The sequence below is a fragment of the Dipodomys spectabilis genome, unplaced genomic scaffold (genome assembly GCF_019054845.1).
Source record: "Dipodomys spectabilis isolate Male_0828 unplaced genomic scaffold, ASM1905484v1 ptg000157l, whole genome shotgun sequence".
In the NCBI taxonomy this organism is placed as follows: Eukaryota; Metazoa; Chordata; class Mammalia; order Rodentia; family Heteromyidae; genus Dipodomys; species Dipodomys spectabilis.
In genome coordinates this window covers 22,737,179-22,756,994 of record NW_024870834.1, presented here as the reverse complement: position 1 = coordinate 22,756,994, position 19,816 = coordinate 22,737,179, and the positions used below count along the sequence as shown (strand labels likewise).

Genomic DNA, 19,816 nt, shown 5'->3' with positions numbered 1-19,816 from the left:
TCCCTGGTTTCTTCCTCTTCTCTCCAAGTCCAATGGGGAGGAAGCCAGAGCTTTTGCCTACAATTTCTCAATCTACTTCCAAAAACTTTTCTACAAGCCCTGTTTTCCTTGAAGCAGAGCTGGAGATTTCATTAGGATTAAGCTAATTCAAAACCACACATCCCCAAAGGTAATATACCTGTTTCGAGTGAGGAAGCCAGGCTGCTACTTCCCTACTATTTAGGAAGGAGGTCCTAATAGGCATACTCAGAAACTGCTAGGAAAATCTTCAGATATCTTATTCCCTAATCTTGGTGAGCCCTTAAGTGAAGAAAGGTCTTAGAATACCTCCTTTTTCTTGAAACGCTTTTTTTTTTTTTTTTTGCCACTCCGAGGGGGCTTAAACTCGGGCCTAGGTGCTGTCCCTGAGCTTCTGCTCAAGGCTAGCATTTACCATTTGAGCCACAGCTCCACTTCTGGCTTTTTTGGTAATTTATTGGAGATAAGTCTTATAGATTTTTCTGCCCCAGGCTGGCTTTGAACTATAATCCTCAGAACTCAGCCTCCTGAGTAGCTAGGATTATAAGAGTGAGCCACTGATACCCAGCTTGACTAGGAACACTTTTACTCTTGGTGATCATTCCAACACCAGTCTCTCCTCTACTATGCAATATATCAAACAAAACACCAAAAAAATCTGATTTAAAAAGAGAGAGAAAAAAAATACCTAAAACTGGCCAGATTTGTGGCCTTTGCAACCTAAAGTCATGCATATAAAACTCATATGCTGTAAGTCCAGGGCTGAGATATGTCCAACCAGGGGAAAGGGAGAAGACAACATCATAAACTCAATGAAAATTACTCAGACTCTTCATTTTTATTCTGCCTCCAAAGAGTTCACAGTGTTCACAGCAACCCTATTAGAAATCCTGCCTTTTAATGCCTACCACTGCTCTTAAACAAAGACTCTCTTAAATTCATGCTCAATTCCTTTTTAAAATAGTGTATTTGATACTGAGGATGTAGCTCAATGGTAGAGCACTTGCAATCCTTGGCACCGTTTTAAAAATAAAAGTTACCAGACTAAGTTTACAAGGTTCTAAGTCATTGTTTCCTTCCCTTTCCTTCTACCACAAAAGTTCAAAAGTTCTAATAACAGCATGGTCAAGATTCTCACGAGACAGGAGGAAATAGCCAGGAGGCTTCTCTTGTCAAGAATTGTGGAGCTAGGGCCGGGAAGGTGGCTCAATGGTAGAGTGCTTGCCTTGCATGCATGAGGCCCTGGGTTTGATTCCTCAGCACCACAAAAGCAGAAAAAAAAAAAAGCCGGAAGTGGTGCTGTGGCTCAAGTGGTAGAGTGCTAGCCTTGAGGTGAAGAGCTGAGGGACAGTGCCCAGGCCCAGAGTTCAGGCCCACAACCGTACCCAAAAACAAAACAAACAAAGAATTGTGGAGCTAGCAACTAAAACAAACTGAAGCTTTAAGGAATGAATGGCAAAGTCAAACTTGTCTTTCATCTTTCCTTCGTGGTAATAGTCCAGCCTGTAAGTAGGCAGTACAGAGCATGCCTAGCTCTCCTCCATTGGAATGGAACTGTCATGCTGGTCTCATATGGTCCATCTGGCAATACAGCCAGCTCCAGAGTCACTGACCCAGGAGGCTGAAATAGAAAGCTGACAGTTGTGGCATCTGAATAATCACACAGGGCTCTGCTATTAGCAAAACCAAACTACAGATTCTCATGAGGACCTATGTGGTCTCTTTTTCAATGTTTATATTATTTTTCTGGTTAAATTTGGTTTTATTTTGATAAACATTATTTGTGAATTTATCTGAAATGTATCTATACTTCCTTTGTTTAAACAAAAACAAAACCATAATATAAAACAAGAGCTCACTTCAGTAGAAACTTCTATCACAGCTTCTAGTACAACTTTTGGATAGTTGTATGTAAACAGAATTTTGGTTTAGGACAAACATTAACAAGCAATAAAGTTCAAACTGTGTGACTGTGGGCAAGTCCTCCTCAACTCTTTCTGGTCACAACTACATGGTTCTGTAAGCCCTCGTTGTATCAACAGGCACAAAAGAAAGGTTAAAACTACTATTTTCCCTAGCCCTTGTCCTTTTCGCCTTCCTCTTAAGACTTATGAAGGTTAACAGGATGCATTCCTGTTATTGTCCAGACAATCCATCTACCAAGACTCAAATAATTAGAAGAGCTGAGGTATATAGAGATAAAGGAGTCAGGAGAACTAAATGTAAAAGATGGAAACAGTTGTGTTTGCACCCTAGAAGCTGGGATAACTCATTTCTCTTTTCTGTGGCCTTGCTTTACCAGCACCACCATTTGCAGTCATAAGACTAGTTGCTGCCAAGGACCTGCTGCCCCCATAGCTCTTAGGAATGATTCAAAAGTTAGGGTGGAACAGTTCTAGGCAAACATGAGGCTTCCAACTTTCTTCTAAGGTCCCAGGATTCTGAAAAGCTTAGGAAATGAATTACAAAAACAAGGGCTTAAAGAAAACAACTTTTTAATTTTTTTGGTGGTACTGGAGGTTTGTACAGGGCCTGTGCTCCCTTGCCTAGTGCTCTACCACTTGAGCCCTGCTACCAGCCAGGTATTTGCGTTATTTTGGAAGATGGAGACTAATGGACTTTTCTGCCCAGTTTGGCTTGAAACCTTAATTCTCTTGAGTCTCAGTCCCCTGAGTAGTTAAAAAACAAAACCACAACACTTTTGCTATCAAGAATACTATAGACTAAAACATTTTTAAAGGAAAAAAGAAAATCGTAAGAAAAGAGAATCCTACCAAAACTCTTACATTATCAAAAGGTTTTTTTTAATGTAATTTCTTCTAAGAAGTAAGCTTGGGTGATGGGTGACAATGTTGTCAGATACCTTGTATTCATATACTGTTTTATAGAATGGGAATTTCTTTGTACAATACTTAAATAAAAAGTAAATAAAATTTTTAAAAAGTAAGCTTGGGATGTTTCACTTTTTGTGCTATTTATACCCATGCGCACATATTGCTTTTAAAAAGCTTTAAGTCTACAGTGCAACTGAGGAGAATGTGAAAACACAAAATGGGCACATACACAATAAAGTATACTAAAAGTACAGGACAAACTGTGATTTAAATACTGAGGGTACAAGTGTGGCAGCCAGAATTACAATCCATTGAACATCAGCACTTACTAAGTGTCAGGCATGACTAAGAGCTTTGCTTACATTATTTCATTTAATCCTTGAGTCTATCCTGTAAGATGACACAAATACTGTCATAATTATTCCTGTTTCACATCTATGCAGTGAGTCATTTGCTGAAGATACTCACTAGTAAGTATACTAGGCAGGACACAAACTCAGAGCTCATGGGTTGATCTCCAATAGAAAAAGGGATTTACATGTTACATGTAGGATCTGAGAAGAGGGTTGGCAATGTCTAGGAAATATCTATCAGGGAGAGGGTAGGCATGGGAAAAGATGCAGTGCTGGAATTTACAGTGACCAAAATCATAATCACTCCTGGAGGACCTAGTTAAAGCTGGCATAAGTCTGGGGAAGTAGCTGTATGAAATACAGTTCTCCCATAAAGTAGGAAACAGGGCAAACACTTTACTGCTTTTCCACATGAGAGTGCTACAGCACATCTTCAATAAATATTCAGTCTTTAAAGAGATTGTGCCACAAGAATGCTAAATAGGAAGCTAGGAGGAGATGTGAAAACAGATACTCCCATTGACCTCAACAGCAGAGAAGGGAGAGAAGGAAATAGCCTGCCTTCCTCCTGGGGCAAAAGTATTTTTAATTATCAACTGAGAATCCAGCAGAGCCATAAAATGGCCAGATGTCCCATCTGTTCATGCCAAAGGCCTTGACAGGGCAAGGAAGTATTTTCCAGGGAACCTCGCAGTTCAAGTTAAATTTGGATCCACAAGAGTTTTTTCTAGAGTTGGTTGGGCCAGACATGGTGGCTCACACCTATAATCTCAGTTACCTGAGAAGCAGACACAAGAGGACCACAGTTCAAGGCCAGCCCAGGCAAAAAGTTATGGAGACTATCTGACCAAGCAAGTCAGGCTGTTGATACATACTTATAATCTCAACTACCTGAGGGAGGGAGGGAAGGGAGGAATAACTACAGCAAAATGAGACTGGAGGCATGGCTCAAGTGGTAGAGCACTTGCCTAGCAAGCACAAGGCCCTGAGTTCAAATCTCAACAAGCCAAAAAATACAAAGAATGATTTAAAAAAAAAGAGAAGTTGGTGAAGATCAACTTTTCAGAGGCTTTAGCTTAAACAAATCTGCTCATTCGCTAGGAGAGGTAAGCCTGGGTAGCTTAAGAGGGAGAAGGCTCCCTAAGTAAAATCCAACTTTATCTTGTCTTGGAATAGAAAGAGGTTTCCCTTATTCTTGAGAGAGCAAAAAAGCAGAGTACCAGTTACTGGGTGTGGTGTCTGAGCAATGCTTAGCCCATTTTATCTCATACCATCCTAATGCAGTACAGCTGTTTTCTGTATTGTCCACGTTCTACCAATATGATTCTTGGAGCTCCATAAGGATAACCCCACATGTCCAGCAACAGGTGCTCAAGAAGCAAGTAGCTTCAGTCCAAATTTCTGACTCCACATCAGTGTTCCTGACGTTATATCACAGTGGTCCCCAAAACCAAGACTGTGAGGTAAATGGTTCCTTTTCAGAACAAAACATCAAGTTTCCTGCAAAAAGCCTGGGCACTGTCCTCTCAGCTCTTCAGCTCAAGGCTAGTGCCCTACCACTTGAGCCACAGTGCCACTTCCAGTTTTCTATGTGGTTTATTGGAGATAAGAATCTCATGGCCTTTCCTACCCAGGCTGGCTTTGAATGTGGATCCTCAGATCTCAGCCTCCTGAGTAGCTAGGATTACCGGCGTGAGCCACCAGCACCAGGCTTCACTTGGCTTTTTTGATCAGCCACATCTCCACTTCCCCAGCACCACTCTGAAAATGTCCCAGGTTGACTCACAAAAGTGTACAAGAAAAAAGTACAAGTCAGCACCTTCTTTGCTATACTCAGCAGCAAATGACCGAGACACCCATACGCCCAGCTCCAAGGGCAAACCTGGGGTTTTACTGTATGTATCCTGCTTCCAGGATGAAGGCTGTTGTCCTTGTTTTGTTGTAAATCCCTTTCATGACTCATGTGACCAGAGCATCTTCTCTCAGCAAGGCCATCTGTCACAGCCTGGGCAGCAGTGGGGGAAGGGAAGGACTTGTAGGCTCCTGTCCACAGTTTCCCAACTAAACTTAGCAAAGAGTCTCTCTCAGGAAATCAAGTCCCTGTAAAAAGCCCAGAAGTGTGGAACCTGGACACACTGCAGCCTTCCATGCAAATGCAGATATAAACTATATTGTCATTACCTGTTCCCAAATATACACTGTCTGAGGAGGGATCTCAGACAGCATTTCATCCAAATTTCTGAACAGAGGATTTTTTTTTTCTTTTTGGTCTGAGACCGGGATTCCAACTTGGTACCTGATGTTTTTGCTGAGCCACACCTCTAAACCAAACATCACAACAGAAGAATTCCTTACAGATAAGGAATTTGAGGTCTAGGACCTCACAAGATGGGCTCGAGGCCATCTAACCAGTCAGCCTCAAGAATGGCAATGGAGCCCATATTCCTTCTACCTCCTACATGTGCCAATTTAAGCTCTTGATGAGAGTGTGGAATCATAACCTTCTCTGAGACTTGAATTAATAAAAGTTGTAACCCTCTTCCTTAAAATGCACCAATACACACTTTGCATCAATTCCAGGGAGGTACACAGGCCCTATGTTCACAATCCTTGCTTTATAAGAGGAACAAAGTATAGGTCTCCAAGAGGCTGGGATACTGAAGACTCCATGTAAAAGGCTATGTTCCTGGGCCCGTGGAAGAAGTTACATTCTTCTTTTGACTCCAGCAGACCACTGAAAACATGGCTTTGTGTCTGCACTGTAAGAAGCCCTGAGTTACCTCACAGGAATGAGGTGAACAGCACTAGGTTAAGGAATAAGTCTCCGGAAAAGAAAGTAAGCAGATTCTTGTCTTCCTACACATTTTGGAACATAAACCTCAGGTCACATGTGACATTCTTTCTCAGGAACTTCTTCTGCAATTGCACCTGTGGAGGCAGGTGCCTTTACCAGTCATTCTCATTGCACCAGTATCTCCCCTTCACTGACCTCACTCTTGGATTTACATTTTTGTGTATTTTGCTTTGATAAAGTCCTTCTCCTTGACCCCACAGGATCAGGCATGTGACTGTTTTTGTATACTGTTATATTCCAAACAGTTTCCACATAAAAGAAAGCTATCAGGCCTGGGAGTGTAACTCAAAGTAAGCCATTTCACTCAAGAGAGGCCAGGACGGCTTGCGGGACAGGGAAATCAAAGCTTCTGTGCTAGTTAAAGAGCTGACAGAGACAATGGGATTTTCAGGTTGGACCTCTGGCCTTATTGCAAATTTTCTATGTCTGCTTTTCCTTTTCCTTTAAGCCTGTACTTGGATCAAATAACTGGCACTACCATAGTTACCTAAAATCAGAAAGTGACAGTAAGGATGCAAACATACGCTGTGATGATGGAAGAAACACAAGCCTGGGGCCTGATGACACTGCAGAGCCTGATCTAAAATCCTCCGGACAGGGCTGTGAAGGTGGCTCAGTGGTAGAGCGCTTGCCTTGCATGCCTGAGGCCCTGGGTTCGATTCCTCAGCACCACATAAGCAAAAAAGAAAAAAGCCGAAGTGGCGCTGTGGCTCAAGTGGTAGAGTGCTAGCCTTGAGCTGAAGAGCTGAGGGACAGCGCCCAGGCCCAGAGTTCAGGCCCCACGACCGGACCCAAAAAAAAAAAAACAAATAAATAAATAAAATAAAATAAAATAAAATCCTCCGGACTTCTTTTCAAAGAAAAATAAATCTAGACCTTATTTTAGTGTCATTTTGATTTGTTTCCTATATTATATGGAATCAAACCTAAACTTAATGCCAAGTATACACCAGCACAGGGTACTCTAATGTCCATGCCATAAATCTTTTATTATCAGTAAACATCAAAAAACTGTTTTAAATAGCTGATCATAATAATAAAACCATTTAATAAATCACCTTGACTTTATGACAAATCAATGTTTATCATCAACTACTTTACCACAGAAAGGCTACTAGGCTACTCCTATGTATCCATCACTCTGTTGGCTCAAAACTAACTCACATGATTTCCAGTATTCTGCCCTTACATGATAGTGGTCAGAATCCAGCTCTCTGGAACGTCTAATAAAAATAGAGAGAAGACAAAGTCCTCAAGGCTACAAAACATAAAGAAGTTATAACTCAGCTGGGTACCAGTGACTCACCCTTGTAATCTTAGCTACTCAGGAGACTGCGATCTGAGGATCATAGTTCAAAGCCAGCATGGGGAGGAAAGTCTGTGAGACTCTTATGTCCAGTTAATGACCAGGAAAAGGGAAGTGGCACTATGGCTCAAAGAGGCAGAGCACTAGCCTAGGGTGAAAAAGTTCAGGGACAAGTCCCAAGCCCTGAGCTCAAGCCCCACAACAGACAAAACAAAACAAAACAAAAAATAATGAAGTTACAACTCCCAAACTAAAAGCAATAAGCAAAGAAGTGACATCACATTTCCAAAAAGATTTCCAAATATGCTTACCACACATTGCAATGAATTAGGAACGGTAGTGTTATTTAGGTTCATATTGGTATGTATAATTGTCACCCACCCATAGACTATTTACCCAGGAGTTACCCAACTCACATGTGAGATTTACAGCTAACATCAGTATCAGTACCAACCATGCCATTCCATGCATCATGAACATTTCTGGCCACGTTTTGCCTGACTCCTTTAAAACGCTACCTATGTAGAAGTCAATTTTTGCAACAACACACTTCCCTGAGAGATTCCCTGCTAGCACTCTAAGATCCAGAAAGAAAAAAAAGAAGACCCAGAAAGGACAAGAGCATTGTTGCCTGGATGACAGAGTGACACTCAGTTCCCCTGCCCTCTCCTACAAATACCCTAACTTTGGCAGTGCTTTTTAAGTCATGAGAACCTAGATCTAAAAGAGATATCTTATGAAAGAAAACTTTGCATGTCTAGCTTGAAGCCTTCACTGAGGAAATTACAAACTTTTACAATTTTATTATCCTAACCTAGCTTTCTAAATGGGCTTGGTTATATAACATAGCTTTGCCCAGTTCTTTCAGCATGGTAAGGACATAAGAAAAAAATAAGGAAAATCCATCTTCAATGTCACATTTCTGAACAACACACCTGCTGCTTCTTATCCCAACATCCAGAGTGATCTCTAGGTAGAAAGTATTCTGAAAAGAAGCCACTGAAAGCCTAATTGTTTAATACCTTAAAGTACAGAGCTTTAGAGGAGGGAAGAATTACTACAAAGTAAGGAGATAAAATAATAGTAAGGGAGAAAAAACAGATTTTTACCTAAAATACGGATCTAATATTTCTACTCCTTCAGAAACAAAGTTTTCTTTTATTAAGCAGGCAGAGCATACTTGTAGAAAAAAAAGTAATAATGACTATTTTAAAGTAAATTGGGATTATATATTTATATATACATATATTTATGCCCTCCTCTCTGGGGCGTGATGCTCAAAGTGATCTTAAAACACATCAAGAAATTCTATCATCTCTACAGTCAGTTTAGGCAAGAGAGAATGCAAATTACCCCCAAACGAAGCATATTCCTAGCATACTTATACAGGTGAAAGACTGAAGTCTCTAGCAACTTACTGCTTAATTATACCTCACACCTACTTTACAATCTAGTTTGTGGATTATGAGTCCTTAATAAACAGTTACTTCTCTGTTCCCTGCTATTAAATTCTAAGAGTTATGAAATTAATTAACACTAGCCTCGGGCTACAAAGAGGTCTGTAACATAATACCATCACAATATCATGCTCTCCAGATTGACACCAGCACCTGAACTAGCTCAGTTGAAGCTGAATATGCCTCAGTGTTTGATGGTATCTGCTCCAGCAGGCACCTCGAGTTGAGATGTTGAGGCAGCACTTCAAATAGCTGTTAAAGGTTTGCTTTACCTGCTGTTCCACAAAGGGCAAACCTCCCTGTGTGATTACATACACATTTCCCTTAAGTGAGAAAATAAACCTGCCTTTTTTTTTTTTTTTCACAGTATATCAGAATCACACACTGTCAACTTTGTCTGATGAGTTCAAAATTACTCCCATATGCCTCAGGTACCTCCATCCATCTCTTTCTAAACCTCTTTTCCTAGCATTCATTCCAGCCCTACATCTCCACTCCAAGATGGAACATTTTAAAACAAGTTTCCATTGGGAACCCACTCCCGCTAAAGCTAGGGACTAAGTGGGCAGCCCAGCTCTTTATACTCACTGTTGCTGGACTTAAGGTCTCGGTGGATGATGGGGACAATTGCTTCATCATGAAGGTAGTTCATCCCTCGGGCGATCTGCACAGCCCAGTTCACCAGGATGTCTGGGGGAATCCTTTTCCCAGATAACACTCTATTCAAAGGCCCTCCGCGAGCAAACTCCATGACCAAACAGAAGTTGGGTTCTTTCAGGCACACCCCTCTAAGGGCAATGATGTTGGGATGCTTTAGCATGGCAAAAAGCTTGGCCTCTTGGCGAACATTCTCTATGGTCTGGCTGATGTCCTCATCCGGGTCGTGGCGAGCTGCTTTCACAGCAACCTCGTCGCCTATCCAGAAGGCACGATAGACCTTCCCAAAGCCACCAATGCCGATGATCTCCTCCAGCGTTAGCTCCGCAAAATCAATCTCTAACACTGAAAAAGAACATAAAAGGAAGCAAATAAAAAATATACTAAAGTCAGAAGCCAGTGGCTCACACCTGTAATCCTAACTACTAAGGAGGCCGAGATTTGAGGATCACGGTTCAAAGCCAGCCCAGGCAGTAAAGTCTGTGAGACTCTTATCTCCAATAAACCACTAGAAAACCAGAAGTGGTGCTGTGGCTCAAGTGGTAGAGTGCTAGCCTTGAGCTGAAGAGCTGAGGGACAGCGTCCAGGCCCAGAGTTCAGGCCCCACGACCAGACCCCCCCCCCCAAAAAAAAAATCCTAAGAACATCATTTAACTATCCATTTTACCTAATGGGTAAACCACTCATTCTCCTTCCCAAATCCAGTCAGACCCTAAGATACTTGATTATACCTTCAGCTCTGTTCAAAAAGGCTTTCAAGGATAGATAATAACAGCTACCAGTGATTATAAATCTTGAGCTAGAAGATATAGTGTTAAGAGCTATATGAACATAGTGCTATTTTATGTTTCTCATTATGAAACTGTTCTCTGTCCTTTAAACTCATTACATCACTCTTTATTCTCTTTTAGATGACTGTAAATCAGACTCATTTACAGTCAGCTAAAAGATCTCACAGAAGAACTTCTAATCCTGAGACCAATGAAGTCAAGCCCCTATATATAATACTTCAGTGGCATTTCTATTCTGCAAGACTTGTCAAGATTACAATGACCTAGTCAAGATTACAAAATCTAATGGTCGGGCCTGGGAAGGTAGCTCAGTGGTAGAGCGCTTGCCTTGCATGCCTGAGGCCCTGGGTTTGATTCCTTAGCACCACATAAGCAAAAAGAAAAAAGCTGGAAGTGGCACTGTGGCTCAAGTGGTAGAGTGCTAGCCTTGAGCTGAAGAGCCAAGGGACAGCGCCCAGGCCCAGAGTTCAGGCCCCATGACCGGAACCAAAAAAAAAAAACCAAAAACAAAATCTAATGGTCTGTTCAACACCTGCTACCCTGCTGGACAGTAAGATCCACAGGATAGCCGGGCACCGGTGGCTCAAGCCTGAAATCCTAGCTACTCAGGAAGCTCAGAACTAAGGATCGCAGTTCAAAGCCAGCCCGGGCAGGAAAAGTCCATGAGACTCTTATCTCCAATTAACCACCAGAAAACCAGAAGTGGTGCTGTAGATCATGGACAGTGCCCAAATCCAGAGTTCAAGCCACACAACCGACTCCCTCACCCTAAAAAAAAAGGTCCATATGATATTGTTTGCCTTCTCACCACTGTACTTACCATGCTAAAAAGTTAGTAGATGACCAATAGTTTGCTGAAATAAAATGAAAACAAACAAATCTACCTCAGCAGAATGTAAACCAACTTCAGGTCTACAAAATAAAATCCACTTGGGCTTTCTTTTTTTTTTCTTTTTGGGTCCGGTCATGGGGCTTGAACTCTGGGCCTGGGCTCTGTCCCTCAGCTCTTTCAAGGCTAGCACTCTACCACTTGAGCCACAGCGCCACTTCCGGCTTTTTTCTTTTTGCTTATGTGGTGCTGAGGAATCGAACCCAGGGCCTCAGGCATGCACGGCAAGTGCTCTACCATTAAGCCACCTTCCCAGCCCCCACTTGGGCTTTCTAAAACAAAGATAACAATCACACTCTACTAAAATACTAAGAAAACAAAGATATTTCTGAACTTTTGGCAAGATTGAAAGAGGAACTGCCCACTGCTAGCTGTTCCGTTCCTTACTTGGCCAGCTCTGCCACACCCCTGATCTCTACTCAGATGATGGTGATGCCCCAAAATAAAAATCTGTCCTTGCTTAATTATAGTACTTCCATTTTATCTGGGACTGATAGTCACTTGAATTTTTGCAGTGCAACTGTCAGGCTGCTAAAAGGAAACTCTTAAGAGAAAGTTGGATAGATTGGCATTTGATTCTAAAAGTTCCAATTAAAAAGGCCTTAGCCAGGCACCAGTGGCTCATACCTATAATTCTAGCTACTGAGGAGGCTGAGAGCTGAGGATAAAGGCTCCAAAGTGAGGTAGCTAGGAAAATCTATAAGATACTTATATCCAATTAAACACCAAAAATTCACAAGTGCAGCTGTGGCTCAAGTAGCAGAGTACTAGCCTTGAGTAAAAAAGCTCAGGGACAGCACCTAGGCCCTTATTTCAAAGACCAGAAGAACCACAAAGGAAAAAAAAAGAAGTTATAAAAATGCTGAAATAGCCGGGCGCTGGTGGCTCACGCCTGTAATCCTAGCTACTCAGGAGGCTGAGATCTGAGGATCGCGGTTCAAACCCAGCCTGGGCAGGAGAGACCATGAGACTCCCATCTCCAATAAACCACCAGAAAACTGGAAGTGGCGCTGTAGCTCAAGTGGTAGAGTGCTCGCCTTGAGCTGAAGAGCTGAGGGACAGTGCCCAGGCCCAGAGTTCAAGCCCCACGACCGACAAAAAAAAAAAATGCTGAAATAAGGATACAGGATGACCCACTGTAACAAGGAGATGTACAAGACACTATGTTGAAAAGGAACTTTACAATTTTGCAGGGGGGAGGGGAGGGATGGTAGGGGAAAAACAAAGGAGGGGGTAATAATGCTCAATAGGAAAGGGACTCATTACCTTGCTCATGTAACTGTAAGTCCTCTGTACAGTATCTTTACAATAAAAAACACATATATTTTTAAAAGTTATAGCCTTGGGGATGCAGTTATAGCATGCTGATGGTAGAGCATGTGCTTAGCATTTGCAAGGACCTGGTTTGATTGCCAACAACACTTAGTTATTGCTTCATCTAGCAATCTTCTTGAAAAACAAGTGATGTGGATGATACTGCAGACTAGCAGTCAGCATCCATTTTACGCTAGCAACACCTTTCAGTACTAAAGGCAAGAAACCTGTATTTCCCAGGTTTGTTTACAGAAAAAGTTCTGCCAACCAGATGCAGAAGCAACAAAGAGACCATCTTGATGCTTCTCCTCACAAGCATGTCTATCTGCAACAACAGATAGTTGTCCAATTACTAGCTCTGTAGATGTAGGAAGGATTGCTTCATCACCAAGTGGTGGCCTCATCTCAGGGCTCCAGACACAAAGGGTGTTCCTGAAGCCAGCATCTTCAATGGCCTCTCCAGAATCTTTACCTGCCCAAACAGAGAAGTGGCAGCTCGCCTGGTAGGCCATATCCCAAGAGTTCTTCCTATAGGTTCAGCTGAGTCTCCTCTCTCAGTCCTTCCAACAATTCCGTGAACACCTAATTTCCTGTGCTAGATCCCTTTCCTGCTTAAAATAGCTTCAGTGTTTCTGAGTCCTAAAACTGGACCCTAACTGATTACTAATTTTTGCCTGATGCAGTCTCTACGTATGAGAAAAACATCTGTCTTAAAGAAAGGTAGAAAACCTCTTAGAGAACTATGATCAGAGTCTCCCACCCCCTACCATTTATATGAAGAAAAGTTATCTGCCTCTCAACAAATTTGTATTCATTATCCTAGTTCCTCAACAGTGTCTTGAGTTCTTCCTTAGGGAATTACTGTTGTACTTTCTCAACACACAGTAGGTGTTGAATGTTTATTTAAATGCCAGGATGGGGGTGGGGAAACACATCTAACTTGGGACTAGGGTGCTGAAAGGACAGCTCCTCTAGGGCAGGTCACCAAAGACTGAAATCCTTTGTGGACAAAGGAAAACAATCACCTCTCTTTGGTAAGAACATAAAAGCTCAGGTTCCTCCTACGTAGCTAAGGAGCTTTTGGGACCAGCCTTCAAGAAAAGTATAGAGCACAGAATTCTACTACACAAAGACTGGAAGCAAGATGGAGGACTTTCTTTTTCTTCCCTGCTAAGAAGTCCCTTTGGATAAGAGCTAAGGAACTAGAATTGCAGTTTCAGCAGAGAATATATGGAGCTCTCCATATATATTCTCCATATATATTTCTATATATATGTATATATATTTATCACTCCAGTCAAGACCTGGTTTTTAGAAAGGAAAAAAGCTGAGTGCCTGTGGTTCACGCCTGTAATCCTAGCTACTCAGGTGGCTGAGATTTGAGGACTGAGGTTCAAAGCCAGCCTGGGCAGGAAGTCCATGAGACTTTTTTTTGGGTCCGGACGTGGGGCCTGAACTCTGGGCCTGGGCGCTGTCCCTCAGCTCTTCAGCTCAAGGCTAGCACTCTACCACTTGAGCCACAGCACCACTTCCAGCTTTTTTCTTTTTGCTTATGTAGTACTGAAGAATCGAACCCAGGGCCTCAGGCATGCAAGGCAAGCGCTCTACCACTGAGCCACCTTCCCAGCCCCTATGAGATTCTTATCTACAATTAACCACCAGAAAATGGGAAATGGTGCTGTGGCTCAAGTGTTAGAGTACTAGCCTTGAGCTGACAAGCTCAGGGATAGTGCCCAGACCAAGTTCATGCCCCACGACTCGAAAGAAAGAAGAACGAAAGAAAGAAGGAAGGAAGGAAGGAAAACTTTTTTTTTAAGAGTGAAAATGGTATTCCTTTTTAGGTGTATGGTTGGAAACTGAATATAGAGGAAGATTCTTGGGAAGTTTGTACAAACAAATGGTATATACTCCATCATAAAGTATATGAATGGTATATATTCTACTCATTAAAAAAAAAATCTTTCCTAAAGAGCTGGGTCTGTGGAAATATTGCTGCATGCCAGTATTCCTAGCACTTGGGAAGCAGAGACAGAAAATCATGAAATTAAGGCCAGCTTAGGGTACACATGAGATCTTGTCTTAAAAAAAAATAATAAACCTCAAATCTTAAGTACAGAAATATGGTAGATCCAAGGGAGAACTCAAATAGTGTAATTCCTTAGAAAGGTAAAGTCAAAATTAAGCAAAACAAAACACCAAGAAGCAAGTACTAGATAGGGTGGTATGGGTCAAGGGGAAAGCAGTGGACAAATGAAGAGAAGTAAAGGAAAATGCAGTCAAGAATCCAATGTAGGGGGAAAAAGAACCCAATTGCACTGTTGGTGGAAATGTAAACTAATACAACCACTCAGATCATCAGTCTGTAAGTTCCTCAAAAAACTAAACATAGATCTTTTGTACAACCCAGGCATACCACTTACGGGCATCTACCTAGAACATTACAAGCCAGGATACCATAGAAATACTTGTACATCCATGTTGACTGCTGCACTATTCATAATACCCAAGCTATGGAAAGAGGGCTGCCATAGATGAGTGGATCCAAAATATGTGGTACCCTATACATAATAGAATTTTACACAGCCATTAGAAAGAATAGTATGTCATTTGCAGGGAACTGAATGACCTTGAACAAATCAAGTTAAGTGAGGTAAGACAAGCTCAGAGAGACAAAATGGGGGATGTTTTCTCTCACATGCAGAAACTAGCTCTAAAATACACTGGAACATGATAAATTATACAGGTCTCTAAGCATTCACACACAGTGAGACCAAAGGTGGATTCTCTTATGGAAGGAACACAGAAGTGCAATGCCTATGTGCATCTGAACATATACAACAGTATTTACTGAAATGAACTCCAGGAAATGGAAACGAAGGGCGCTTTTTTTTTTTGTAGTTGTTGCTTTCTTTTTTGTTTTTGTTTGTTCATTTATCTGTCTTTGGGAGGGTAAGATGGGTCCTAGAAATGGAGGGACAAAAGGTGAACAAATGCAGCAGTGGTACTCACTAGACACTATGTTGACAATGAACTATACAACTTGTGGGTGGGGACAGGAGGGAAAAACTGGGAGAGAACAAGGGAAGAGATGACACTGTCCAAAAATAAATATGCTCGGGGCTGGGAAGGTGGCTCAGTAGTAGAGCGCTTGCCTTGCATGCTCGAGGCCCTGGGTTCGATTCCTCAGCACCACATAAGCAAAAAGAAAAAAGCCGGAAGTGGTGCTGTGGCTCAAGTGGTAGAGCGCTAGCCTTGAGCTGAAGAGCTGAGAGACAGCGCCCAGGCCCAGATTTCAGGCCCCATAACCGGACCCCCCCCCAAAAAAAATGTGCTCTTTACCGGATTTATTAACTGTAACCCCTCTGTATGTACATCACCTTTATAATAACTATTTAAAAAAGAATCTAATGTATAACCTACAAAATTAAGAAGAGTGAAGGGGGTGGGTAGAGAAAGGATGGGTAAGAATGTTGAAAGGCATAACACTGATCAAGGTATATTGTATTTATAAACTGCTTTGCTAAATAGCAACTCCTTTGTACAACTATTTAAAAATAATTTTAAAACAATCTTAAATACACCTGAAAACACATTCTTACATTTTTAGTGGATGTAAGAAAAAGTGTGAATTAATAATGAATTTAATGCCCTGTTTTCAAACAGACACAACTGTCATGGAAGAGAAACGTTTTTTTAAAGACCTAGGACTATGTCACTCAAAATCATAAATTTGGAACTTTACATTTACATATTTTTCTAAAATAAGTAAAATGAATGTGCTCCTGATTCATTTATATTTATCATCAAAGGAAAGCTCAACCCTAACACCTACATAGGACAAGAAAAAAAGCATTATATAAATATAAATGGTTTATAGTATCACTGCTTTTTTTTTTTAACAAAAAGTTTAATAATTTTCCCTTTGTTTGGAATAAAGTTGGAACAAAAATTTCACTTTGGAAAAGTAAAAAAACCTAACATTAACTGAGCATTATTGCTTGACTTAATGTCATCTATTCACACAATCCAGAATATAACCTGGGCACCATGATGGAAGTTCCGGAGAGGAAGTTCAAGAGTTGTTGGTGTCTCCTTTATATTTCCAAATCTTAAAAGAAAAATTTGTCAATCGCTTTTTTTTTTCTGACACTTACTGAACTTGTGGATAGATCCATACAGATCAGAGAACCACCTGTCTTTACAAAGCACTAAAATGAAATTAAGCACCTTTTTGTCATATATCTCCTGGTACCTAACACTATCTGTCACTAAGCACTCAACTTCTGACTGGAAATAAAATTTCTGAATTATCAAGAATTGATGGTAATCAAATTTAGCAAAGCCAAATTAGAGTACTTAACAACCAGGACTTTCAAATGCTATGTTATTCAAGCAGAAGATACTTCTTCCTTCCTCATCATCTGGGTTCTAGATTTCAGAATCAACTCTATCCAAGGAAGCTTTGATTATAATATAAGTAAGTCTTGGCCATCTTACAGAGAAGGAACTCCCAAAGTAGCACACTCCTGACATGTCTGGCTCCCTCTACAAAGTTTCTTTAGTCTAAGTCATAGTCACTGATATTCACTCTTGACTGCTCTGACAGCGATCAAGACTCTGAAGAAACAGTTTCTGCTCACAAACTGCACATGAACTCTGACACTAGTTGTTGCTAAAAAACAAAACAGAACTTCACCCACAAAGAACCTCTTACATTTAAAACTACAGTGTTTTCTAACATGCCACTATTTTTATGTCTTCCAACATATGGCTAAGTTTAACTTTAACACTATTTCAAAACATTATGCCAGGACCTTTGAGTAGCCTTCATCTTACCAATACCTGTGCCAAAAAGATGTAGCACTGGAAACAATTTAATTTGTCATTCAGGCATTCTAGAGATCAAAAGGTAGAAATATAAAGCTTTAAACTGAATGAAAGAAATATGAAGAAAATCAAAGATCTGAGTATCAATTTGGCATTCAAAACACCAAAAGAAATAGGTAGAAAAACAAAAAAAAACTAATGATTCTGATGTTAATTACTACATATCTTAAGACAAAGTGGCACCATTATTCAAGTGGAGATAAGTTAGAGATTCACAAAAAATAACTGTTACAATTGAAATAAATGTTCAATAATAAATACATGCTTGCAATGTATCTTAACAGAGAAGAAACAGTGGAATTCTTAAATACAAAAACAGTATGGCTGGGCTCCAGTGGTTCAAGCCTGTAATCCTAGATACTCAGAGGTCTGTGATTTGAGCATAAGGGTACCAGGCTAGGCAGGAAAGCTCGAGGGATCCTCATCTCCCATTAAACACCAAAACAGCTGGAAGTGGAGTTGTGGCTCAAGTGATAGAGCTTTAGCTTTGAGCAAAAAAGTTCAAGTCCTAGAACTGGTGTGTGCACACATGCACACACAGTAAACTGCATTTTAAGACATTTGCATCCTTCTAAAACAATCAAGTATGTATGATTGTTTAGGGAATTCTAAAGAAAAAAAAAACAAAGGGAATTTTATTACAGGTGTGGACCAGAGTGCTCTTGGGAAACTGATAAAAACCAGGACACTGGGATAAAGGCCCTGGGAGGGAACCTTGGACATACTCCCCCCCCCCCCCACCCCCGAGACTTGGGCAATTCCAAATATAGGCAAAGATCTAGGGTGAGAGGAGAGGAGAAAATCTTTATCGTGTGAACTGTTAAGACTGTTGAAGGACCCTATGCTCCAACATCCTTGTCCCTTTCTAATAATTTCTCCACCCAACACTTCCCCAGCCCAACCCCAACCACCACCTCACACACACCTTTCTTAACACATCATCCAGCGAGACTCCTAAAGGTGCGATTCTGAAACACAGCACTAGGATCCAGGAAATCAACACATTTCAAAGACACTTCAGCCCTGAGTTCACACATACTTCCGGAACTTGTAAGTCAGCCAGCCCAACCCTCCACCTCTCCCTCTCTCTCTCCCTCTCTCAACAAATACCTTTAAGAGGCGGGGATAGGCGACACCAGAGGTCGGCAAAGTCCCTGATGTGGGGACTTTGGTGGTTTCAGTAGTAACCAACCACCCGCTTGCCTGAAAATCTTTCCCGATTTGAAGGGGAGACGAGGAAGGGTAAAGAGGAGGAAGGACGCGGGGAGACTCTCAGGTTCCGGAACGTGGACCCCAGGGGTTCTTGCTGAGTGGGGAGAGGAAGCCCAGGAGTCTGAATTCCAGGTCCGGCCTGCGGCGTCCCTGGGAAATCCACCTCACCAAACTAAAGCCCGGGCCGCCCGGAGATGGCGCGCACCCCCTCCACCCGGATCGCCCATCACGCCCCACCCTGGCTTCCCACTTCTAACCCACCACCCTCGGCCGGGCCTTCCCTCCCTCCACGACCACCCCAGGCCTCCACCCCGTCCCTCCCCCCTCCCCGCCCCGCGCCCCGATCCCGCGCCCCGCCTTCGCCTTACACTGAATGGGCGGGTAGCAACTGGGGTCCTCGCCGCCGGGCGGGCAGCGGCTGGAGAAGGCGCTGCGCGGGGTCACGTAGTTGCTGGGGAAGATGCCCACCCGCTGGTTCAGCTGCCCGGTCCACCAGCCCTCGTCGCCGGACACCTGCGAGTCCTTGGACAGCACCTCCACCACGTCGCCCAGCCGCAGGGTCAGCTCGTCCTCGCCCGCCGCCTCGTACTCGAACACGGCCGTCCAGTAGGGTAGCGGGGCGTCCGAACCCAGCCCCCCGGGGGCCGCCGCCGCCTCCTCCTCCTCTTCCTCCTCCTCCTCGGCCCCGGTCCCCGTTCCATCCTCCCCCGGCGGGGCGGCAGCGGCGGCGCTCGCCAGGCAGCCGAGAAGCGCGCTCGGGGGCTCCATGGAGCGGCCGATCCATAGGGTGCGGGGCCGCCGCCGCCCGCAGGAGCCGCCGCCGCCTATTGTTCATGCGGCTCCGCAGAGCTGGGGGGGACCCCCTCCCCCCCCGACGGCGGCCGCAGGTAGGGCCCGGGCTGCCGGGGCGGGGAGAGCCAACTGGCCCGGGGCTGGAGGCGCGGCGCGGTGCGGCGCGGCTGGACTGGGGCGCCGACAGCCAGGTGCTCACCGCAGCGGAGGGGCGCGGCGAGCCGGAGTCCCCGCCTGCGCGTCGGCCCCCGCCCCCCCGCCCCCGGGGGCGGCCTCACCTTCCCTGCCGTGCGCGTACCTGCCCGCGCAGCCGGTGCCCGCCGCCGCCCGCTGGCTGCCGCTCCCCAATCCGCCCCGCGCCGCGCGGGCCCCGCCCCCTGCGCCTCCCGCACGCCCGGGACCACCTGACGCAGGCCTGGCTCCGCCCCAGCCCTGCAGACCTGAGGGGCGGG

General features: G+C 43.3%; 1 protein-coding gene across 1 annotated transcript in view; it reads right to left on the bottom strand.

Annotated features, from left to right (window-relative positions):
* Nucleotides 1-19,493, bottom strand: part of Map3k9 (mitogen-activated protein kinase kinase kinase 9) — a 62,811-nt gene extending 43,318 nt beyond the window's left edge. The window contains exons 1-2 of the mRNA XM_042692788.1: nucleotides 18,941-19,493; nucleotides 9,411-9,824 (exon numbers count right to left, since the gene is read on the bottom strand). Coding sequence (XP_042548722.1) covers nucleotides 9,411-9,824; nucleotides 18,941-19,340 — 814 coding nt within the window. The 5' untranslated portion in view covers nucleotides 19,341-19,493. The remainder of the gene's footprint in view (nucleotides 1-9,410; nucleotides 9,825-18,940) is intronic.
* Between the last annotated feature and the right edge of the window lie 323 nt (nucleotides 19,494-19,816).